At 42.7% G+C, this 26,103-nt stretch overlaps 1 protein-coding gene across 1 annotated transcript in view; it reads right to left on the minus strand.

Moving 5' to 3' along the window:
- The window catches only part of LOC149275964 (vesicular inhibitory amino acid transporter-like), a 36,975-nt gene extending 23,069 nt beyond the window's left edge, over nt 1-13,906 (minus strand). Inside the window, exon 1 of the mRNA XM_089504072.1 lies at nt 13,760-13,906. Coding sequence (XP_089360198.1) covers nt 13,760-13,906 — 147 coding nt within the window. The remainder of the gene's footprint in view (nt 1-13,759) is intronic.
- Nucleotides 13,907-26,103: the final 12,197 nt, after the last annotated feature.

Genomic DNA, 26,103 nt, shown 5'->3' on the forward strand with positions numbered 1-26,103 from the left:
TTGCCCACCTTAAGAAGGCCTTTGCTTCTGCCCTGATTTTGCGTCATCCAGATGCCTCTAAACCTTTTATTGTGGAGGTTGATGCCTCCGAAGTGGGAGTTGGAGCAGTCCTTTCTCAGAGGAAGGACTTCAATGACAGGCTTCATCCGTGCGCCTTTTTCTCGAAGAAATTTTCTCCTGCTGAGATTAATTATGATGTAGGTAACCGTGAACTTTTGGGTATTGTTATGGCTCTTTAGGAGTGGAGACACCTTCTGGAAGGGGCGAGGAACCCTATCACAATTTTGACCGACCACAAGAACCTGGAATATCTTAGTCACGCTAAAAGACTGAACCCTAGACAGGCCAGGTGGTCATTATTCCTTTCCAGATTTTTATTTGTCATTTCATACCGGCCTGGATCAAGAAATGTCAAAGCGGATGCGTTATCCAGGCAGTTTGTCTCCGACCAAGACTCCAAGTCTGAAACTGAACCTATTATCCCTCCTTCTCAGATTATTGCCTCCGTCTCCACTCATCTATTTTCTACTTTGGTCTCCCGTATTCTTGCAGCTCAATCTAAAGCTCCTGTCCACAGTAAATGGCCCATGGACACCCTGTTTGTGCCGGAGCGGGAGAGGGAACACGTTATGTCCTGGGGTCATGCGTCCTTAACCTCGGGTCACCCTAATGCCCAGCGAACCTTTCGGTTCATTCGTAGACAGTTCTGGTGGCCTACTATGCATATTGACTGCTTTGATTTTGTCGCCGCGTGTACTAGGTGTGCTACTGCTAAAAACTCTCATGTCAAGCCCTCGGGGTTACTTCAACCCTTGCCCATACCCTCCCGCCCGTGGTCACATTTAGCCATGGATTTTGTTGTGGATCTTCCCCCTTCCCAGGGCTTCACCGTCGTTTGGGTAGTAGTCGACCGATTTTCTAAAATGGCTCATTTTGTTCCCCTCCCCAAATTGCCCTCGGCCCCGGAGTTAGTTCCTGTGTTTGTCAACCATGTCGTTCGTCTGCATGGTCTCCCGCTCCAGGTTGTGTCTGATCGGGGGGTGCAATTCACAGCTCTGTTTTGGAGGACCTTCTGTGCCTCTCTGGGTGTTTCCCTAGCCTTTTCTTCTGCCTACCACCCCCAAACTAACGGTATCACGGAAAGAACCAACCAGACGCTTGAGCAATTTTTACGTCTTTTTATTAATGAACACCAGGATGATTGGGCTTTACTTCTACCTTGGGCTGAGTTCGCTAGGAATAATACTGTTCGAGTCCTCCAAGATTAGTCCTTTTTTCTGTAACTATGGTTTTCACCCTTCTTCTTTGCCTTCTTCTTTCGCTCCTTCTCAAGTTCCGGCCGTAGACCTATATGTAAAACAATTACCGTTAGTTTGGGACGGGGTGCGCAAGTATAAGCGTTATGCGGATCGGCGTCGCCGTTTGGGTCCCTCCTTTATGAATGGCGATAGGGTATGGCTCTCCACTAAGAACCTTAGGCTTAAAGTTCCGTCTATGAAATTTGCCCCCCGTTATATCGGCCCTTTTCGAATTCGTCGCAAGATCAACCCGGTCGCTTATGAATTAATTCTTCCTCCCTCCCTTAGGATACCCAGGGTTTTTCATGTTTCTCTGCTCAAACCCCTCACCTGTAACCGCTTTACCCGATTGACTCACCGTCCTCGTCCTGTTGTCATTGATTCCCAGGTGGAATATGAGGTGCAGTCTATTTTAGATTCAAAAAAAATTAGGAACTCCGTCTCTTACCTGGTCCACTGGAAGGGGTATGGTCCTGAAGAGAGATCTTGGGTTCCTGCTCGGGACCTACACGCTCCTGCTTTGCTCCGGTCTTTTCATAAGAAATTTCCGCATAAACCTGGTATGTGTCAGCCTATGGCCGGCCCTCAAAGGGGGGGTAATGTCACTATCCCGGCTCCGGACGCCGCCGGGAGTGTCACCATCCCGGCTCCGGAAGCCGCCAGGAGGAGGTCTGGCCGCGGTTCCTGTACGCCGGCCGTTCGGGACGGCGGGCGGTCCTCCGCTCGCGGCACTAGTAGCGGGCGAAGGGTTGTCCGCGGGTCCCGGGAAAACATTTCCCCGGACAGCGGACGACCCTCCGCCCGAGGTATTGGGACACGGGGAGGATTTGGCCCCGGGAACAGTAGTTCCCGGAGCCTGTGTACTTACCCGTCCTCCGGTCGTCGGTCCGCCTCCCGGACACGCTGCACGTTGCAGGAGGAATGATGGACGGCTGGGGGGCGTGGTTTTGGTTCTGGTCCGGGAGGGGCTTGTGGAATGGCGCCAGTTTTTAAAAGCCGGCTGTGCCTTTCACAAGCACCCTGTTGTGGTCTTCAGTTTGTGTATTTAGCTCGTGCATCAAGTTTCCTGTTTTTGACCCTCGGCTTGCCTGACTCTCCCTTGCTCCACGATTCGGTACCTTTGCTTGTGATCCCTGGTTTTGACCCCTGGCTCGTCTGACTATCCGCTTCGTGCATCTGACCTCTGGCTTGGCTGACTACCTGCTCCGTGTATCAGACCCCTGGCTCGTCCGACTACCTGCTCCGTGTATCAGACCCCTGGCTCGTCCGACTATCCGCTCCGTGTATCCTACCCCTGGCTCTGCTGACTACCCGCATTGTGCTCCTGTCTCGTGCTGCGCCTTGCCGCGGCTGCTGCCGCTCAGAACCTATCTCCAGCTGGTGGCAGGTTGTCCACTGTTGGGATCGTCTAAGTCCTGGACTGCTGCTGCCCTCTCAGTAGCGGTAGTTTGGGCAGAAGAACTTCTGCGGGGACGACCTTCCTTAATAGTCCAGCGAAACAGTGACACAGACAACTAACAAGGACAATTCAATGGAGACATAGTACCCCTTGTTTAAAGATCCTGTTCCACCTAGTCTATTGAACCCTTTGTTAATTTGTTAACAAATTTGTTAATTTGTTAATCTTGAAAAATGTAATCTTATTCAAAATGTTTGTGTCATACCATAAGTAGGTTGTTGCCATAGAATACTCTTCTTGAAAGTTTTTGTGTTGTTGCTAATGTTTACCAGAAGGAGAAAGGAATGATTTGTCTAAGTTGAACATCATTCTTTACCCTAGGGGACTTTATTAATGTTTTTAACAGAAATATTTTATTAATAATTATGTTCTGAAGCAATTAATTAATCATACCTTTACTTTACCAATTTTCTAACTTTTTTCATTTGTTAAAAGCATTTTTTTGCTTGTCAGAGACTGTTCCACAAAGAGGCTCATGGCAAAGAATGATTGGCACCAGGAATAATTACAATCAATATGAAGAGAACACAGTTGGTTTCCTCGTGATTGACCTGGCAACTCTTTGAAGAATAATGAAATGAGTTATGCCAATCACAGATAAAAGCTATCAGTAACTATCCATCCTTTCACAGGTATGAGAAGGTTTCGACTGCACCTGGAATGTTAAAGTAGAATCACTGTTTTTGGAAAGAAAGTTGATAAAGAAATGTCATTCGTGTTAAGATAGTGGATATCTCTGGCTATTCCAAAAACATTCACACAGCATCTATCCTAGGTTATGGAGGATAAGAAAAGTGAAGTAAATAACTTTAGGTTTCTCTGATAAAAGTTCAAATTTACTTTTAACTTCCTGTTGGAGTTTTCAGAAAATTAGGTCTATCAAATGAGATGGTGTCATTGTGTAAAATGTTTTGCTTGCTTGGTTCTGCTTTAAAAGGATAGAGGGGATAACGTTAAGGTCCTCCCTGTTGATATTGATGAACAATGCATCATTTACTACACCAGATAACTGTCTGCAAGAAGACAGACTTCTGTTATATAGGATATATTTAGCATAGTGGAACTTTAATAAAAAATGTAGTTGAACAGGATATAAATTACCATCACAGAGAAAAAACCTGCGGACCAGCCTTTAACCTAAAAACACCTTTATGTGACAGCAAAAGAGCAACGGGTTTAACAAGGAATGCTAGAGAAAAAGAGTGATTTCTGTAAGTCTTACCAAGGGAAATCCATATTACAGTCATAGACTTATGTAGACTTTGAAGAACTGTTTTTTTGTGTAATTGTATGGAAAGGTAGATAAATTATACTTAACAGCAGCTTGGATTACATTGGCTAAAAGAATACTTTTATCTTGCCTACCTTAAAAGTGGGGCAATACCTATAGTATTTGGCATCTGGAGCAGATCCTATATTTGCCCCCCATTGCCCCCCCAGGTAACTCATATGTGCACTAGCACACATGTGCGCTTGCACACACACACATTTATGCTCACATACACACCCACACACTTACATATCCGCGCTTACGAACACACATTTACGTATTCATGCTCACACACATGCACACTTACACATCCATGCTCACACACACTTACACATCCATGCTGATACACATGCACACTTACGCATCCATGCTCACACATACATACATTCTCACAAATGTACACATACGCATTTATATTGACACACAAACACATACATACATGCATACATACACACATACATGATCACACACATACACTTATACACTTTAACTACTCCCCCCCCCTACACTCTTCCTCTCTCTCGGAGCCTCCCTTACCTCAATGATAGCAGCTTTTGTTCACAAATAATCTCACATGATGTGACCTTGCCATATTCCTGCCTTCATGGGCCAGTGAACATTTTGCATGGGCCTGGGGGGCAATTGTGGCACCGCCGTGATGAGTGGCTTCTGGGTGGACCACACTCTACCCCCACCTAAGTACGCCACTACCTAAAAGTATATATTTTTTAAGTATTGTGACACTTTAACACATATAAAGAAAAGGATTGAGATGATGGCCTGATTTTTATTTTACACATGCAAAGTAGCACACAATAATATATGATTACACTGTTCATATGTAGTCAAATTGCATCTTGTTCCTATCTGTTAATTTATATATTTAAGTATAAACATCCTTTTATTTCATTGTGTGCATAGATTTCTGACTATTATGTGCTCTGAGTTTTGGATGTATTAATATCAGCTTATTTAAAAATGCACATTTGATCATCTGTCTCTCTCCAATACATCAAGAAAAAGTAGAATTCTCATATTTCTAAGATTAACTATAATAAAACTATTTTTTACCATTCCCAAATGGTAGGTAAAACACAATATTTTTTCTATAACTAAAATGAGCATCAGATCTTCAGTGCATATGGATTTTCCAAACAAGTTTGAGCTTAAAATGTGTGTGAATGGTGACAGTGTGTGCAACAGAGGAGGGGGTGCTTTAGGCTGCAGGTGGTGTAACTTTGCTTTACTTGCCCCATGTGACAAAATCTGCAAGCCTTCACTGGCTATTCTTACTTCCACTTTAAGTAAGATTTCATAATACATTATAGCTGTACAAACTAATTTTATTGACGATAGACCATGTTTTCTCCCGTAGCTGAAGTTATTTACATTAACATGAACACTACAACATAGTTAGCCTTTTTATTTACTAAAGGCTTATAAACAGAAAGCACATTTGCAGAGTTGTCAGGATTGCAGAGAGTACAAGTACCCTCAAGGAAATTTTCTTGGAAAAGTTGTTTTTATTACACAGATGTGCTGAATGTGATTCTCATTAATATAACTGAGTGATATGGATTGGAAATGAGATGGTTGGAACTTACTTACTTACTTACTTACTTTTGCCCAGAAAATCATTTTCTGAATTAATAGGAATAAAATCTAAGCTACCAGTTAGTTTAAATCCTGATGCAACTTGTTAGTTGTCACTGACTTTCACATAAATTAATGTAACTTTTTAATCCCTTTAGGCTTTCTCTTTAAAATTTCCCTTTAAACTCAAAATTAATCAAGCCCTTTCAATAAATAATAAGAGCATAATTGTTGTAAGCGCTTTGATTTGGCAGTATCATCTTGTAGGAGTGGTTGTGTCTAGCTTTAAGGAATGATTACAAGAATATGGATGGCAATAGTAGGTCCATAGTAAAAAAAAAAAAAAGTATTTTTAAAAAAATCAGTCAAAAATACTACGCAAAGCAACACAATGCACGGGTAAACAACATCATGAAAACAGGTGGTTTGCTGTTTACTTTTTTTATTGAGATACCTGTGCTCAAACGTGTTTGTGCCCTAAAGAACTAGGGTTGTGCACCCCTGATCATAAACTATAAAGAGCTAATTTTCTGGATGGATACTTGAATGATATCAGATGCCTTTAACTTAGAAGTTGAGTATCCTGATACGCTGTAGAATATAGTGCACATAGTCCAGTGCAAGGCATTGGTGACAGGTTTAGCTATAAAGCTCCTCTCAACCCAACAAGCTGGTGCTTAGCTTTCTCCCCATTGATTGCTGCTATGATACTGTAATATGGACTAGTTTGGCAGCCTAATCATAGCTCTCCTGACATGCTATATTGCCTTCACCTTCCATCATTAGATCAAATTTCTATTTTGGCACGGTCTAATTCAACAATGAATGCACTTAATGCAAAACACAGACACCTCTGTATTTTTCTTTTTCCCTTTTGAGTTTATGAGGCATTGTTGAATAAAAGATTTAGAAGTTAACTCAGAATTGGGAAATTATTCTAGCCTTGGTGCCTGAATAATTATAATTTTAATAAAGACAGGAGGCGAGTATTTTGCATTACTTCCTTTACTCCTCACCATAGCAGCAAAGAAAGAGTTAAAGAACAAGAGTGAACAACCAATAGCAACAGACTATAGGAGGTATATAAACCCCTAAACAGTCCCTCTCTTCCTCTTTTGTCCGCAAAGAAGTCCAACAACCAACAGGAAACAACTCCGATCAGAACCCGAACGGGAACCGGAATCCGAACAGGAACAACTGTAGAGCGACGACACACGTCAACTAGCCCGCAGTGCAGCCATGGGTATTCCAACGAAATCAAGCTGCAAGAAAGAGAAAAACATGACAGGGCGAGGTCCCGGACAAGGGCATGCCAATCAACAAGAGCACAAAATAACAACAACACAATCCAGTGTAAAATGAGAGGGGAAGACCCGAACTCCCCAAATAAAAAACCCCATCCAGAGAATACTCACCCGTCGGAGACACCAAACACAGGGAGGGAGAAAAACCGGGTGGGAAAATACTCGCCTCCTGTCTTTATTAAAATTATAATTATTCAGGCACCAAGGCTAGAATAATTTCACAATTTTAAGACAAGACAGGAGGCTTCCTATTTTGCTTTTTTAAACGCCCGAAACTAAAGAAACCGCCGCCGACGACACCGGGCGGAAATAGAAGGTGCGGAACGTAGACACACGGGACCAGTCGGCCGCCTGAAGGATGTCTGCCAGGGCCCCACCAGCCCGAAGGGCGCAGGACGCCGAAGCCCCGCGCACCGAATGGGCGCCGAAGGAAGGGTCCACACCCGCCAAGGAAAGGAGCCACCGAACCCAGCGGGCTAACGTGGGACAGGAAACCGCCTTGAACGGCTTAACATAAGAAATAAGGAGTTGAGACTCCGAAACTGGACGGATCGCGGAGGTACGCGAAAGGTAAGAACGGACGCACCTGGCGACGCATAATTTGGGATCGTCGAGAAGGTAAGGGTAAGAAATAGAGGAGGACGAGGATTTTGTCCTCCTACGAATGTTAAACGAGACCCCAACGGGGGAAAAGGTGAGAGCGTTGGCTTCAAGGGCCCGAACATCCGACACCCTGCGGAAAGACAAAAGGCACAGGATGGTGGCAAGTTTTGCCGACAACTGTCGCAGGGAGAGCGAGTCGTTGTCCGGCCAAGCACGGAGAAAATCCAAGACGACCGCCACGTCCCAAATTCGTATCGGGCTGCCGGGGGACAGGACAAGCGAATACCCCTGCAAAAGGCGACACACCAAAGGCGCCCTGCCCACGGGTTCACTTGAAAAACCCGCGTGACCCCAGGAAATGGCAGAGCGGAAGACATTCACAGTCCTGTAGGACTTGCCCTCTAAAAACAGGTCTGCCAAGAAGTTGAGAATAGCCTCTAGAGGGGCCGAATAGGGATCCACTTCCCGTCCCATACACCAAGAAGCCCAGCTTCGCCAAGCGGTACGACTTTCGGGTACCTGGAGCCCAAGAGTCTCGGAGCAAGGACTGAGCTGCCTCCGATAGGCCAGAGCCAGCGTGTAATCTCCCGAGATCATCCACGCCACCAGGAGAAGACGGTCCTCCAAGATAAGAGGATGGGCTCGTGAGGAGAAACGGAAGGGACGGCAGCAACAACGGATCGCGAATCGACAGCCGCAGGAGGGCTGGAAACCAAGGCTGCGAGTGCCAAAGGGAAGTCACGAGAACCAGGTTCCCCCCGGCTCGACGTAGGTGAAGAATCACCCTCGGGATAAGGGCAAACGGTGGGAAAGCGTACGCGCCTGACCTTGGCCATGCTTCCAGTCGCTGGCATCCCGCCAGTGTCTGGAGAACCAGTCTGCCAGGAGATTCTCTACTCCCGGAAGATATTCCGCCTGCAAGGTGATATTGTGAGCCAGGCAGAAATCGAAGAGATCCTTCCTCAACTCCGTTAAGCGCTTGGACCGCGTGCCCCCCAGCCGGTTGATGTAGCGAACCGCCGAGATGTTGTCCATCCGAAGAAGGAGACAACAATCCGAGCAATCCTTGGCCAGGCTCTTGATAACGAACGAGCCCGCAATCAACTCGAGGCAGTTGATATGGAGAAGGCTCTCTTCCGGGGACCAACGACCTCCGGTCGCCCCGGACTCGGATGCTGCGCACCAACCCAACAGACTGCTGTCGGATTCGAGGACGAAATCCGGCTGAGAGCCGAAGATCGCCCGACCGTTCCACGCCTCCATGTGGCGAAGTCACCACTGGAGCTCCTGACGCACCTCGGGGGTCAGCGAAATCACCTGGTCGTAGGACGGAGTCCTGCGCAAGGGGCGCCGGGAAAATCGCCTGAATGGACGACGAGAGGAGGCCCACTACGCTTGTGGAGGAGAGCCCGGATCTCTTTCCGAATGGAAACAATCTTGGACCTCGGGAGGCGAAGCATAGCTTCTCTGGAGTCGATTTCGAAGCCTAGAAAAAGAATGCGTTGGGTCGGGGACAGCTCGGACTTGAGGGTGTTGACGATAAAACCGAGCTGGTGCAGAGTCTGCACAACAAAACTTGTCTGCGCCCGTAGGGTTTCTCTGGTGTCGGAGAAGAGCAGAATATCGTCTAGATAGACGATGCATCTGATACCCCTGGACCGAAACAAGGCCATCACGGGTTTCAGGAGCTTGGTAAAGCACCAGGGGGCTGAACTTAGGCCGAAAGGAAGAGCCTTGAACTGCCAGATTTGATGGCCCCAACGAAACTGAAGGAAACGTCTGTGATCCGGGTGAATGGGGACGGAAAGGTAGGCGTCTGTAAGGTCTAGTCTGGTGAACCAGTCGCCCTCTACCATAAGGTCTCGTAATAAATGGATCCCCTCCATTTTGAAGTGGCGATAAACCACAAAGGAGTTGAGGGAGCGGAGATTGATGGGCGAAAATCCCCGGACCGCTTCCTGACCAGAAAAATGGAGCTAAGGAAACCGGTGGGTTCCTGAGTCCGCTGGATAGCACCTTTGTCTGCCAAAGGTCTGCCAAAGATCGGCGCGGTGGGGGAGGTCTGTGAGTCTGAAAGGGAGGGGAGACGAAATCTATCCGAAAACCCTGGACCGTTTGGAGGATCCAAGGGTCTGACGAAATCCACCCCCAGTTGTGGAAAAAACGGGATATTCTGCCCCCAACCCGAGGAGGGAAAGAAAGACAGTATGAACTCGTACTTACCGAAGCTGGAGCGTCCTCTAGGGAAGCCGGAAGCGCCTCTGCCTCTACCTCCTCCTCGTGGGGTGTAGGACCGCTGATGGAACGGAGCCCTGTAGGAGGTCTGGTTTTGGGGGAAATTCCGGGGGCCTTGGAAGGATGAACGGCTGGTGGCCCGGCCCCGCGGTCGACCAGCCCTGCCAGAAAAACGAGGGTTAGGTTGAAAGACCTTCCTCATAGACACTTTGGCTTTACTCCAAGACGTCAAAAGCGATACATAGCAGTTCAGTTCCTTAACGAAGGCATCTCCGAAAAGTAAGCCGTTGGTGGCTGCGCCCAAATCTTTAGTGCCTAGTTCGGCTAGCCTGGGGTCCATACGGAGAAGAGCCGCCTTGCGACGTTCCGTGGCTATGGCCACATTAGCAAACTACTCTTAGGGCCCAATCCCGGATAATCTTGGGGTCGAGAGGCGTAGCCTGCAGGAACGCTCTGTCCGCTAAAGATAAGATCTGTGTGACAGGACCCACCAGGTCTAGGAGCTTGTCCTGGGCCGACTTAAGCCCCATTTCCGACGTTAGGGTCGAAGTCAGGGGTGAGCGCCACCTTGTCAGTTATACAGGGGCGAGGGCATTCCGCCCTGAGTTTATTACGGACCTCTTTGGGAAGCACCTTTCGCAGCCATTTGTGCAGATAAAGAGCTATATGCTCAGGGGGCGCCCACTCCGTGGTTCTAGGGTGGCGCATGGTGGGGGGATCGAAGAGAACGGATCCCGTACGGTCAAGGACCGGGAGATCTGCCGAAGTGGAGGCCGTATGTGGGGTCAAAGACTCACCCAAGGCATGGTGGGGGTCAGCAAGGTGGGGCTCAGCCACCAAATACTCACGGATGAGACGTGAGTCTAGGTCTCTGTACGAAGCCAGATTAACAGATGCCTCTGATTCATTGGATGAATCTGCTCTCCATTCGTCCACTATGGACAGAGGGCCATGTAGGGGGTTGTCTGAGGTTTTTGGGTGCTTGGCGGGTGCCTTAGCCTTGCCAGCCAAAACACTGCTTCCTTTCCATGGGCGCTTGGAGCCAGAAGCCTCCCCTTCAGACTTCTCAGACTCTGAGGGGGGGGGAATGGGCTTTGAGGTTGTAGGAGGCTGTCCCTGAGGCAGATTGGCCGACATTTTTGAGAAAAATGATTCCACAGAAGTTGAAAATTTTTCCTCCAACCAGGCCATGAAGGCATCCTGGGATCGGACATTGTCTTGGGACATTACGGCAGAGATAGAGCAAATAGGCTCACCTAGGCTATATATATAGATGTATATCAAATTGAAATCAACAGGGACTCAGCCTGGATTAGAGGCAATCACAGGGACTCAGCCTGGATCAGAGGTAATCACAGGGACTCAGCCTGGATTAGAGCACAGAGCCTTTAAATTTCGGATAAACAAAGTTTGTAAATATAATAGGGGCTCACCCAGAGGCTCAAATAAGTCAGCAAAGCAGTAGGGGCTCACTCAAACCGGCAGAAAGACCAAAATGAACTCCACGTGAAGCAGCTGAAGAACGGAGCAAAATCACGACCAAAAACACTGAGAATACAATAAATATGGCGACCGGAACTAGAAAAGACCCGCGAAAGCCGGATGCCATCCACAAGATGGCCACCACGTAAGAAACAATCTAGTAGGAACACCAATATGGCCGCGAGATGAAAAAGAACTAAGATGGCGGCCGGATCTCGCGAGACGAGATCTTATAGGCCGGCCAAGATGGCCGACGACCAGAAACGCGCCCGAGAAGCGGAGCGATAAACAAGGAAAAGAGACGGCCAAATGAACCAGTGAGTAGCCGGAAAGGAGGGTACAGGGGGAAAGAATGAAAGGTGACCGCTCGGCACCCACACAGAGGGAGGGGGTGTGTTTGGGCGATGCGATATACAAAGGGATACACTAGATAGGAGGGGTGGGAATCGAAACAGAGACCCAAAGGAACGGTGCACCAAAGTACCCAATTACATATTTAAATAGGAAAGACTATTTAATACATAAACGAATAAACGAGAATAAATATTAGCAAGATCAGTAATAAGTGAAAACTGGAAGGGACTGACCTGCAGCTACGGTCAGCAGCAAAGAAAGAGGAAGAGAGGGACTGTTTAGGGGTTTATATACCTCCTATAGTCTGTTGCTATTGGTTGTTCACACTTGTTCTTTAACTCTTTCTTTGCTGCTATGGTGAGGAGTAAAGGAAGTAATGCAAAATAGGAAGCCTCCTGTCTTAAAATTTACAATATTGTGGATCAATGAATGGCCACAGTTTGTCTTCCCTACTGACATTCATTGACAGCTTGTGTGTTTCATATTTACGGTGATTTATGAAAATTGTGGTTGTTTTGGAACACAATATTATATGAACATCTTTGCAATTTTAACATCAATTGACAGAAATTAATTTATTTTGTCAAGAATATGATTTTACTTTTAAATTCTATATTTTTTCAGCATTTTAAACAATGCTACCAAATTCAGTGGCACATTATGCCCAGGGATGACTAGCTGGGAAGTCTCAGGGTCAGTAGCTTCCACACCATATTACTGGGTAAGAGCATCTTATTGATCGATTGAGTTCCTAGTGCAAAGGTGATAAATGCGTTATTTACTGGGATCATAGGTCTTCCATGTAACTGGCCCATTTACAATATGGAAAGGCACAAAGAGGGGGCCCCCATTGTAGTATGTCCTGTAGGGACCACCATAAATACACCACTGACCATTCAGCCTCATGTTATATACACGTGTGCACTATATAAGGGAAAACTTACAGTTTACAGCAGTAATTCATTTAGATTACTTAGCAGCCCAAGACACATAATCAATAGCAATTCATCTTCAACTAGAACTATCTTTCCTCATTAAAATTTTGTTCATGTTTAATTAATGAAATTCCTTAATCATGCAACAAAGGGGCAGTGAAAAAAACACCTAAACGTCTCTGTGTTTTTATTGAAGAATACAAAAGGTTAAATATGATCAGTAAATATATTTAGGATTTTGTTTTAGAATAACCTAGAAAAGTACCTATGCGTGTATCACAAGCTCTCAAGTATGCTTGTATCTTTATCCTGGTTATTTAATCTAGTTTTAATTTTACCTAGAACCTGCCATTCAGCCCATCTGTTCTTTGTGTTGATTCAGGATATCTTTATGTCTATCCCACTTTATGTCTTCTTAAGGGATTTTCCACAGTTTACAGTCAACGCCAGATTTTCATATGTTTTGGTTTGTTTGTCCGAATTGCATTTATACCTGTAAAGATATTTATGATTGACGCCAAGCTTTTTTTGTATTGTGTAAAATTAAGCAGCAACACAATATCTGCTTAAGCATCCTTTGTGGGACAAAATAAGTAACAATATAACATGCAAGCAAACAATACTGGAGTATTAAAAGTTAACAGAGGTATGTAGCCTCATATTTATTTTGCACCTTTTTTGTTCAAAACCCACATATTGATTGTTGACTTTTTGGATTTTGGTTTTAAACTGGAGATGATGCTTAAACAGAGTTTAATAAATGACTTAGCCAAAGTCTATGACGTGTATCCATGCTTTCCATTACACAAACAGTTAAAACGTTTTTCCATTATTTTCCATTATTTTTCATACCAACCATTAATCTTCATAAGAAAAAAATGATACAGCTGTCAGAAATAAATGTTATTTCATTTTGTCCTGTATTACAAATAAAACGTCTGACATATGAGTACTGGTGTCATTAAATATAAAGCAAAGAGCGAATGTTACGGATATTGTATTACAACTGCTCAATCTCAGATTTATGATTCATATAGAAAATGCACTTATATCCACAATTGTGATTTTGCTTAAAGATAATGTTCATAAATCAGACAGATTCCTGTACAGGTTAATGTGAATATCGGTATCAAACTTATTGCATCATTATTAATCAGCACAATTATGAAACATTCATTGTCTCTGGTAGTAATTTTTATTTCTAGTCCTAGTAATTATTGATTTACCTGTATAGCATTAGTCACATTCCATCCTGCTTCCCAAGTTGTCAACTTAGAACCTTCTAAAATTGAGTCTGAAATAGCCCCAGTTGAGTCATACTCGTCTGTAGAGACATCTGATGGTCCAGCAAGCCTTTCTGTATTCATATTCATGCTCAGTTCATCTTCTTTTGCAAAATTTACCGTTTCCTCATTGTCCTTTGAATATATTCTATATCTTGCAAGGTGGTCAAAGTCATTTAAAAGGACAGTTATTTTTTTCTTTAAAAGAGACATTCTGACTTCACATTGACACCCTAAAATGGCAGACTAAAATGTTGCCAGCATCAATGGTACTGTATGGCGCCTTCCCTTTCTCTTCAGTAGAAGGTGATTAACAAAACTGGAGAAATGTATTTATAACATTAGGTAAGCTTGGTTAAGTTTCACCCTCTCAGCTCAAGCTGTAAAATGATAGCTGGATTCATCTACCTTGGTATTTAAATTTTAAATGGCAATGATTATAGTAGAATACATCATTCACACTGGACATGATTGTTTGACAGGCTTCAACCTAAGAAATGTAGACAGTTCCTTAAACATAAGTTCTAAATATGTAAGCAATAATTACAAATACCAGTCACAAATGAAGTAAGTTACAGTTAATTGGCATAGAACAAGATGATGTAACATATTATTTTTATATGTTGTGCTATTATTGTCATCTAATATAGCTGCTAACTTTTAAAACAGCCTGGGGTTTTTGTTATTTTCCTATTTTAAATTAAATTAGGTGTCAAATTTCTCAAAATTTGTAAATAACCAATTAAATTGAAACAATACCTGTCCATCGAGTCCATCATTTTAGGACCATATAACAGATGATCCAGAAAAGGTTGACATTTTGAAATAAATGAAAATAATTATTTTCAATTTTATTTTAAAGGAAAAAAGAGATGATTGAATCTGGAAGCACCCCCCCCCCCCTTCAGCATCATGTACCGATTTAATTGCTTCAATTCTGTTTCTGAGACGTGCATTAGGATGTCCAGAAAACTAATAATGTAACACTAGATAAATACTGAGAATAGCAGATAAGAGGATTTTTGATTATAATAAAAATATTATTGACATCATTTACTTGGGAATAATACCCTTGGATTAAACCCTAAACTAAAGTGACAGTCCTGTGACTGATATTTTATTTTCCAGGGTTTTTGTATAAAGTGTCCCCTGACACTTTTAAGCCTAAAAATATATTTCAAAAGCAAAATTTTTTGCTGTAAAGGCAGTTAAATCTATTGGCCATATTCAAAGAAATCATAAAAAAAAAACATCAGCCAGTATATTTTACTTCCATGAATACCATTAATTACATTGACAAAAAATATATAAATTATAATATTATATTATATTTTTCATATTGTGTATACAGCTTACTCAAAACAAGTCTAATTTCTTATTACACATGCTTTATTATGGATATGCACTATATGGTCAAAGGTATTGGCACACACCTCTTAATTATTGAATTTTACTGCCACACCACTGCCACAGGTGTATAAAATCAAGCACCTAGCCATGCAGTCTGCATTTACAAACATTTGTTAAAAAAATGGGTCGTTCAGGAACAGCAGCAACTCAGCCATGAGGGCCACTTAAAGTCACATAGCGGGGGCACCAAGTGCTGAGGCACATGGTGCATAAAAGTCACCAATGCTCTGCTGATTCCATAGCTGAAGAGTTCCAAACTTCCTCTGGCATTAATATGCACAAAAAAACTGTGAGGTGGGAGCTTCATGGAATGAGCTTTCATGGCTGAGCAGCTGTATGTGACCCTCAAATCACCTAGTACAATACCAAGCATCAGATTTAGTGGTGTAAAGCATGCAGCCAGGAATCACACTTTTCTGTTTGGTAGTCTGATACTACATTGTGCCAACTGTAAAGTTTGGTGGAGGAAGGATAATGTTATGGGGCTGTTTTTCAGGGGTTGGGCTAGGCCCCTTACTTCCAGTGGATGCATGCTTCAGCATTCCAAGACATTTTGGAATGCAATGTCATAAAAGTCCCTGTTGGTGTAATGTCACAAGTCCCAATACTTTTGTCCATATAGTATATTTCAGTTTCGTAATATACATTGTACTTTTTTACCTGTTACGTTTTGGAATCATGAAAATATAGCAATAAAATGTCCATGGATTTCACTTAAAAATCTAGTCATCTTATATTAAACTATGTCTGTGTGTTCCAAAATATATTGTTTTAGGTCTTGATTATTAAAGCCAAGTTCATTCTAGGGCAGGGTAGATATACAAGAAGTCAAACAGTATGAAGTAAATCAAATATAACTATTTATATAAATAAAAAAATTGTGCGTAGAATCCTCAGTGCTCTATTTATAACCTAAATCATTTGTAACAATCATTAAGACGCTTGATGTAAGTATAACTTGATTTATTCAAAGAAAATTACGCTGTTTGGCCTGAGGGTATATTAAGTTTTGGAGGTCCAAGTCAAATGCTATTGGTGAGAGGCATAATGATCATATCTCATACAGAACAGCAATGGAAATGTTTAATTTACTTAACTCCAGCATGTCAGCATTCATTTCTCCTTAATAGGCGGTGCTATACACTGCCATGGACTCACATCAGAGAGTGTGACACAGTACTATAATGTTACATCACTTTTACTTACTCAATAAATAAACACGTGAAATGCACTTGATTTAATGGTTAGCGCTTTTGAAATTAATATCCTAAATAATCTTCTTAAGATGTCTGTCTGGTTTTGTTTGTGTCTGCCTGGGTATTTAGTGTATGTCTAGTTGTGCTTGCGTTAGTGCGAGTGCCTGGATGTATTTGTCTGGGCGTGTATTAGTGTGAGTGTCCATCTTGAGGTCAGGTTCTTGATCAGCCTTTGTGTCAAAGTCTCCAATCCAAAGGCTCTGGGTGTGTTTGTGTGCGTCCCTTACCTGGAGAACACATGGCACCAGGATGCGCTATGGGAAGAAAGCAATCCACCAGAGGCAGTGTGATGCTTTGGGCAATGTTCTGCTGGGAAACCCTGGGTCCTGCCATTTATATGGATGTTACTTTGACATGACAAAACTGTCAAAACTTGCCCAAAGCCTCAAGTATTAAGCCAGTATCACAACCTCATGCTGACGAGTCCCATTAAGGACGAAACAGCTGTCCATGAGTGGTAATCTGGCTATTGCACTTCTTCCCAATGCGTACATTGTGCGTACACCCTCCGGCTGTCAGAGAGAATTCCCTGCACCGATGCGGGGAACTCTCCTCTCTGACAGCTGGGGAAGGTCTGCACGATGGACCCAGACAACCCCTGCTGCTAACGGCACCTCCTTCTGGCTGCAGCGGAAACGCATAGACGTCTACCCGCTGCCCCGACTACACACCAGGGAGTCAGAAGCATCAGCAGCGGAGGTTACCAGACAGGAGGATCCAGGTCCCCTGCAGTCAGAGGTCTGATTATAAGACGACCCGGATTATTTGCTCTGAAAAAAACCTTGTTTTATAATCGAGGAAATACAGTAAATATGCCTATCTCCCTCTACTTCTAAGTCTCTTCTTGCAGGGAGGTGGGGTCTTTTCAAGAACCCTTTGGCTGCCATGAGATTGGCACCTTCAAGGGTGTCACCTGTAAGGAAAATAAGGATCACTTACCTTTTTAAGAGGCCATCCAGTGATGGTCCAGGAATTACATTTAATAGGTCCCAAAATTACATAAAAAGCCATATAACCTCTTTGGCCAATTAAAATGCTGTGAACCATGCTTTCAGCTGGCATCTAAAGTCGTTGTTTGGTTCTGTGTAAAGCAGTGCAGGCGAACCAAAAATGTATGGGGCGCAGGTACATATAAAGGGAAAAAAGAAACAACACAATATAGTGTAGATGGTATATCCAATATAGTGATGAAGTGATATATTGCACTCACAAATAAAGAAGGTGATTCGAACCCATCAGCATGGAATATGTAAAATTATTTAATGTTCTTGGTATAAAATCTAGAAAACAAACTAAAAATGGTGCAATATCTCAAGGTAAAATACAGGTGTACCAATAAGAATGCACTCACAATTTTTCATGCACAGAAGTGCATATGCAGGCGTTTGGTATAAAAGTCCACCAAAAGGTAGGATGTAATGAAGTCCAATTGAATCTTTCAACGGGTTTCTCCCCTTGGGCTTCTTCAGGAGATCAATCGGTAAAATAATCAGCTTAAAGATACTTAAAGGTAAGTTTCATGCTTAAAGATCTCATAGTCAAAACATGATTATAATTAAATCAATTACAAGGTATGCTATTAGTAACACTTTAATTCCCTGATTGTTGTAATCTGAATTCATAAATCAATTTATCTCCTAAATTAATTTATAATTTATTCCAATTGATTCTAAAATTCAAAAAGAGTAACAACATTCTATAATCTAACATTAATTGATGTTTCATTAGCACCAATCAATTCATAAACTTATCAGAAAAATAAGAATATGTTCCATGAAACCCCAAGTATGACCTCTAGAGGAATTTAATAATTATGGGGCCATATCTGGTTATATAGTTCACTAGTTGTTAATGTAGTTTGGGGTAGCCGTATTAGTCCAGTGTATAAGAATGCAAAAAAACAGAATGTTAGTCCAATAAAAAAGGTATTACAAGATTCTGCAACATTCTGTTTTTTTGCATACTAGTTGTTAACAGTCACTGAAATCTATGTGTTGATTTTATTATGCCATGTAACCTATTACTTGGTGGTACCAATTAGTAGGTTAACTCACCCCCACCTAGTTTTCTCATATTAGGGCATAAGGTTACTAAAAAAATATTATATGATTTATAGGTTTAAAAAAATGCCACCTAGAGTTCTACTGGCTAAAGGTCAAGTTGTGGCTTAAATTGAGTCACAATTCACTAACAAATTATTAATTTTTGTCAACTTGGTTGACAGCCTAACTGTCTTTCAACTGTCACCTTGTGTAAAGTTGCAATCAAAAGCATACAAATTTAACAGTGAATTTGTAAGACTTAATCACTTAAAATGATAAATCATACTTTATGACAGACAGTCATCTCAATCTCATGAGAAGTATCATAGGGTATCAGCTAAAGGCTTACAGAAATCTCAGGAACATGTTAACAGCCCTGTTGATGAGTCTACCAATATAAAACAATGAACAAGAATACTGTTTATTGGAGGACACCTCAAAGGAAACCACTGCTGTCCAAAGAAGCATTGCTGCAGATAAGGCATAAAAGTCTAAAATATTATAGGAAAAAATAAAGCATAATAGCTAAATAACATCGCCGTTACTGATAGGAAGACAGAATATATAGGAGACCTTTATAAAGCACCTTGGGCTGTTATAGGGCGTTTCATCAATGATATATTTATGGTTGTTGCTGACATAAAGATCTCCATGAACAGGCACTATGCTTAGTTAAGTAAAGCAGGTAATCAATCTGTGCCAGTGGAGAGCACATCTCCTTTCCTGCAGCTGTGGCATAGATAACTTGCCACCCCTTTGATGGTGCCACTCAAGACCTAACCTAGTCTAAACAAGCAAAGCAAAATATAAAGCAGAAAGAGTGCTCCATATATAGCAATAATAAAGGGACAGATCAAGAGCAGATGGGGCCCTGGGCTACACTGTTAAAGAATTCTCCCTATAATACACACACACAAACATACACATTGTTCATTAGCAAACCATTGGCTGCTTAGTAGGATTAATATATTTCCCTTCTACAATTCTGGAATTGTATTTCACTCATAGACAGCCACAGCACAATTTATTGTGTATAAGTATGTTACTGTGGTTGTGTAAATATAATAGTGTCTGTAAGTATTTTACTGTATGTATGTTTAGGTATGTTAGTGTGTTTGGTGTTGAGTCAGTATATAAAGCGTATGTGTGTGTATTATATACTGTATATCTAACACTATACATATACACATACTAACAATATATACATACCTGGGACCAGGCCTGGACTGGCCATCGGGCACACCGGGCATTTGCACGGTGGGCCGGGCGGTGGCAGGGCCGGATTGACGTAGGGGCTGATGGAGCTGCAGCTCCAGGCCCCTACCTTAAAATAGGCCCAGTCAGGACCGGACTGACTGGGCCTATGCGGCCATCCTTAACGCAGGGCAAAAGGGGCACCTGCCCCTTAAGCCTGCAGCAACTGCGACCGGGTCCGCCACTCTAGTAGCAGGCCCACTACTTACCTGGCAGACGCACGCGAGCAGTGGTGTGTGTTTGGGTGTCGGTGTGGCAGAGCCTGTCCTGGTGTGGGTGTCAGTGTAGCAGAGCCTGTCCTGGTGTGTGTTTGTTTATGGGTGTTCGTGTGACAGAGCCTGTCCTGGTGTGTGTGTGTGTGTGTATGGATGTCAGTGTGGCAGAGTCTGTCCTGGTGTGTGTTTGGGTGTCGGTGTGGCAGAGCCTGTCCTGGGGTGGGTGTCGGTGTGGAAAAGCCTGTCCTGGTGTGTGTGTTTGGTTATCTGTTTCCTTAATTTACAGTAGGAACTATTTCATTTTTACATATCCAGAGATAAAACGCCCTCCTGAATTTGTAGTGACTTCAGGGGACAAAACATTCAAGGCCCTGAAATCATTTAGTGGAAAAGATAAGGTATTGTGTTATTTACTCTATAATATTTATTTCAAGGATTAGTCGCACTAAATTGTGGCTTCAGGCTTCCCATGTTGAATGACCAAGTATTATGTATGTGTATGTACATATATATTTTTTCATAAAAATGGGCTGCTCAGTCTGAAATGCCCGGACCTATTTTTTGTCCCAGTGCGGGCCTGCATGGGACCTTCTATGCAAAGTCAGGTCAGTGTCCAGATGGGGTTTTGCACCGATAACAGCCCCTTTTACTCTGTAGGTTTAGCCCCAGAATACTCCACGGCCGCCAGAACTTTGCTGCACCCACCAAAACCCCTAGTGTGATAGAAGGTACACGGACTGACCAGTCGGCACAAGACAGAGAAATCAGAAGCGAAACGACAGGAGCAAGGTCAGACTCAGGGGCAAGAACAAGTCACAGTTCGGAGAGCCAAATCCAAGGTACCAAAGGGAAGAGCTGAGACAGATTGTGTATGATTTTAAGTCATAGGGGAATCTTGAAGAAATACTGCATTGTGGTAGTGCGCCTCAGCAGGGTACTCTCGCAGCAGGACAGGGCACAGTTTCAAAATGAAGTTTGTTTCACTCTGCAGCCGAATAAAAACAGTCTCTTAATAGCAGAGACTCACAGATTGTAAATAAACAGTAATCAAAAGAAAAACAAAGCAAATGCCCGGTGTGCCCGATGGCCAGTCCGGGCCTGGTTATACCACTATCTTCCATAAGTCTATTAGGAATCCATCAGGTAGCATCCAGTAAAAACCTGGAGACTTCTCCCACTGGCCTCTCCCTCAGGTTCAAAAGCGTGTAGTCCTGCCCCTGTTCTCATAAGGTGTGCTTATGGCAGGCTGATGGGAGGGCATTGGTGCCTAGGCATTAAGGATGTACGGGGCCCCAGAATTTCGGATGGCAGCCCTGGGAGCAACAACATGCATTCATACAGAGATATCCCACATAACTATACACATGCATATGCACATAATTCTATTCACTAGGGTGAGTTAGCCTTAGAGTTCGGATTCCACTCACAACTTTGTTATTCATTACGAAGGTCCAGAACCAGCAGGTTTCTAGCAAGAAGGAGAGAGCTGGCCCTGTAAAATGCATAACTGAAAGGGTAAGGGGAAAGCTTATTGATTTAACTATGCATTACACAGGGCAAGTACGCTCCTACTGCAGGAGAAGCATGCTAGAGTTTGATTGTTATAAAGAACAGCCCTAAAATGACGAATTGATGCAAGCTCTGCATGAAATTTTTAAATATATGTAACCGGTTAAAGATTCAGGGCAATAGACACTACAGTATAGCTTACTAGTGAGGCTCTGAAAACAGTGTATCAGTGCACAGTGTAGGAAGCAGTTAGGTAGTCTGGGCTGGGTAGCTTAGAAAAAACCAGCAAGCGGCATTGAAGGGGCTGTCACAATCTTAATAATTCCCAGGTAAATGTTATCTTTTAGGATAGTTAGAGATTGCTTGGTATTGTTTAGCAGCCCAAGAATTTAGCATTTAAGAGGCTGCTTCCGTACATGGGAATTAATTGGAATACAATCATAGGTTTATTATAGGTGTGTTTGAGCTCTAGGGCTTAGATCACAGCCCATGAATACGCATTATTAAGTAGCTGCTTGATTGGGAATGGAATGTTTCATTCAGGTCAGTGTGTTTTGGGCAGAAGAAATTAGACTTAGGTAGGGGAGGTGCTTGTGAGCAGGAATCATGGGAGATGTATAAAGGATAGAGTGTCCGTGACCTCAGACCTCATTGGATCCATCTGCCCCAAGGATTTGTTTCCCTACCTCCCAATTTTTCTTTGTTTCAGTTCAGGATCGTTGCTTACAGCGTGGGCTTCTGGAGGGCTGGCATCTAAGGCACAGCTAGTTTAGGTGGCACTAACACTAGTAGCAGTACAGAATTCACCATGAGTGGATCCTGGTGTGTGGAAAGCAGTGTGTCTACTTTGCAGGGCATGTTACCCCAGGCAGTCTTAAAGATTGCATCAGTTAGCAAGTTTAAACTAACATGTTTTATCACTTGATTTATATGTTTACTACAGTTTGCATTAAAATATATTGTTGAAGTGTTAAATGTAATGTGGTCTTCTATCACCATGCTTCTGTGTCTGTTTCTGTACTTTAATATAAGTTTTGGCCATAATGGCATTGCACCAGTTATGTATATTGAAGCCAAGGAGTAAAAAATTACATCTCTCTTGCAACCTCTTCTGCTAACTCACTTTTTAGTGGATAAACCTCACTGATACTGGCGTAACGGCAGGGGTTGCAGCAGTCGCAGCCGAGACTAAGCCTGTGCCTCTATGGGGCCCTTTCTAAACTATTTTGAACCTGCATATGAAGACAGGGACGTATAGGGGTCCCATTACGTCACGTAACCCCGGCATGAAACCGAGGCTGCGTGCACAATGTGTGAGCAGCCAGACAGGAAGCTGCAGGAGTGGTGAGAGATAAGTGGGGGTGGTTATATGTATGAATTAATGTGAGCATGCATGTGTAATTGTGTGTGTGAGCATGCATGTGTAATTGTGTGTGTGTGAGCACAGATGTGTGGGGCGAGATGGAGTGTGTTAGTGAGTATGAGTAAGTGTGTGTAATTTGTGTGTGTTTACATATGTGTGCCAGTGTGTATGTTGGAATCTGCCAGCACTTTATAAATAAATGTAATGTAATTTAAGTGGGGGCAAGGGTCAGAGAAGGCACAGACCATCTGAACCAGGGCCCTGTGGTTTCTAGTTACGCCCCTGCATAAACACATAAACATCATTTCAAAATCAATTTTTTTATTTAGAATTTCAATATTTAATTAAGTGCTCCACAATTTTATTTTTAGTCACATATATTTTAAAAAAATGTTTTCATACCTATCTGAAAAAAAATATTCCCCCTTTTTAGTGCAATTAAATAAGTGTGGTTTAAAAAAAAAAATGAATACAATATATATATAATTTATATTTTATACTATTTCTTAAAAGCTTACTAATCAAATTTAACCCCTTAATGACAAGACTGTTTCTTACTCATAGTACATTTTGGGACAATGGCTCTTTTAACATTTTTCAGTGTTGCTGTTTAGCTGTAATTTTCTTCTTTCTCATTTTGTGCACGGTAGGAAATCATTTTTATACTTTTATTTTGTTCTGCACATTTTAGGCCTGAATGCAACTTGAGTGCTATGAACATATGGTATCAATTAAGTGACTGGTAATGAATTAAGCAGCTTAGAGGGTCTTCTGTGGAATGCCGGTGTATCATATGACTGTTCCAATAGGATTCCTTTACGTATACCCTAACCAAATGTAAAGGGGTATAAATAGGCATGGTTACAAGGACAAGGACAAGGTCTCTTTCTACGCTCTCACCTTCATCTCACCAAGAATATTGAGCCTACAGTACCTTTTATCACCATTTGTTCCAGCATTGGTACTGTACAAATTGATAATTTGTTATCGAATAAGCCTGATTAATAAGACATAGAAGTTTAGATATTCAAGACAAAGAATATTCTAACATGCACCCACACATATTATATATTGTTTTTTTCCAGGCAAACAGGGCTTTCTTTAGATAACATTATTTTTATCATATCATCTAATTTTTTTTTAAATTACTTTTTCTCACTTAAAAAAAAAAAAAATTTTTACTAATCTGCAAAAACTAATGAAAAAACCTGCTAAAAGATTCTACTATTTGTCCTGCGTTCAGAAATACCCAATGTTTTTATGTTTTTTTTTGCTTTTTTCTGCACGTTATGGGGCAATAAGTACCAGTAGGGTTTTGCTATTTCAAAACCATTTTTCCGCCCCATGTGCTATTTCAGGTATCTGTGAAGCTGGCCAATGCAATTTACCCCATCAAACCATATATTTTTAAAAACTAGACACCCCAAGGTATTTCAAAAGCTGGCATTTTAACCATTTCCATGCACTAATTCTACCATCAGCCTTTGTCAAACTTTATGGTAGTAAAACAATTTTGTATTTTTTTTCACACACGTTGTAATCCAGGTATACATTTGCTGCTCCTAGTATGTCACTGCCAAACACCCCAATATGTGTTCCGCAACATCTCCTGAGCGCAATGATACCCCACATGCATGGGTTTGTTGGGTTATTTGGGAGGTAAAAAGCCACCTTTGTGAGGTGTGTATTTTTTTGCCATTTAGACATCTGGTCAGTCTGTGCCCACGTCCCATACGCCAGCCAATTTAATTTAGCCCATCAAATCATACATTTTTTAAAACTATGCACCCTATGGGCATTTATAATGCCAATATTTTAACTCGTTTCATGTGGGAATTTTTGGGAAGATATAGTGTGAATTGTAGGACTTGTTAATAAAAAACATATGCATGCACTTTTTTCTTTTTTGGTGACATTGGGGACTTATTTTTACATTTTATTATTATTTTTACTAATCAAACTGATTAGTAAGCTGGGTTCCATTGAGAGTTCTCAAGAGAGTTCTCTGTGAACTCATTCATTTTTCTGTTGTTGACGCCATCTTGTGAGTGGCGGCAAAGTCATTTACATGATGCTGCTTGTGGTTGCTCTTCGGGGGAATCACAAGGCTATCGGGGTAGGGGGGTTGTGTTGCTACATGCCTCAATATTGAGGCATGTCAGCAACACCCGTTTATGCTTAGGAAGCGATTACGATCGCTTCCTAAGCTGTTTTAGCCTGCTGCCATTTTTCTTGTGGGGAGGGACTTCCTTTTCGGATCCACGGTCAGCCTCACTTGTGAGGCTTCCGTGGATGATGCAAAGCCGCCGATTGCGGCGAAAACGTGGCGATGCAGCTGATTAACAGCAGCCCAGGCTTTGTCGTTATTACATTGCACCGCAAGCCTGTACATGTACGGGCTTTGTCGTTAAGGGGTTAAAACTATTTTCTGTACTTATAATAAAAAAAATGTATTAGTTTAAAAAAAGTGTATTGGTGGATAGTGCGATTTCTGGTACGAGTGGATAACCAAACCTTATCTCCAGGTTGGTACGAAGGGTTGGAAGAATGCTTCTTGTTGGCCTGTTGTTGCTGGAGCTGAGCAGCACGTTCTAGTGGCAAGTATAGAAGCGAGTCTTTCTACCAGATCTGGAATAGGCGAGATAGGTAAGGTTCCCGGGTGAGACTGTGGATGGAGACCATAAAGGCAGAAAAATTGAGAAATCCCCGTGGCCTCCTGGAGAGAGTTGTTTATAGCAAATTTTGCAAATGGCAGCAGGTCAACCCAGTTATCTGGGTGGTCATTGATAAATAGGCATAAGTACTGCTCCAGATTGTCTCGAGGTTCTGGAGCCATTGAGTGTTCGTAGTAGCAGTGTAGGCAAGCTGGAAGGGACAATTAACTTCCCCGGAGGTAAGGATACGGGAGCCTGAGCCTGAGAGTGTGTGATATGATCCAGAAGGGGGGCATTACAACGCAGTTGAATGGCAGCGATGACTTTGGTGAATGGAATAATTGGTTCGGGCTCCTTACTCTTCTCCTCTGGTATCGTGTGCATACGCTTTGGTGTTTTTTTGAGCCCGGACGGTAGGTCAGCACAACCGGAAAGCTAGAGAGGAAGAGAGCCTGCTTGGCTTGATGCGGATTGAGGCATCTGGCGGATTCCATGTATTGGAGGTTCTTGTGATCTGTCAGAATCAAGGTGGGTACAGAAACCCCTTCTAGCAAATAGTTTCTTTCTGTCAAAGAGAAGTGTCT

Source organism: Sceloporus occidentalis, unplaced genomic scaffold (assembly GCF_023333645.1).
Source record: "Sceloporus occidentalis isolate IW3139 unplaced genomic scaffold, rSceOcc1.0.p SCAF_254, whole genome shotgun sequence".
In the NCBI taxonomy this organism is placed as follows: Eukaryota; Metazoa; Chordata; class Lepidosauria; order Squamata; family Phrynosomatidae; genus Sceloporus; species Sceloporus occidentalis.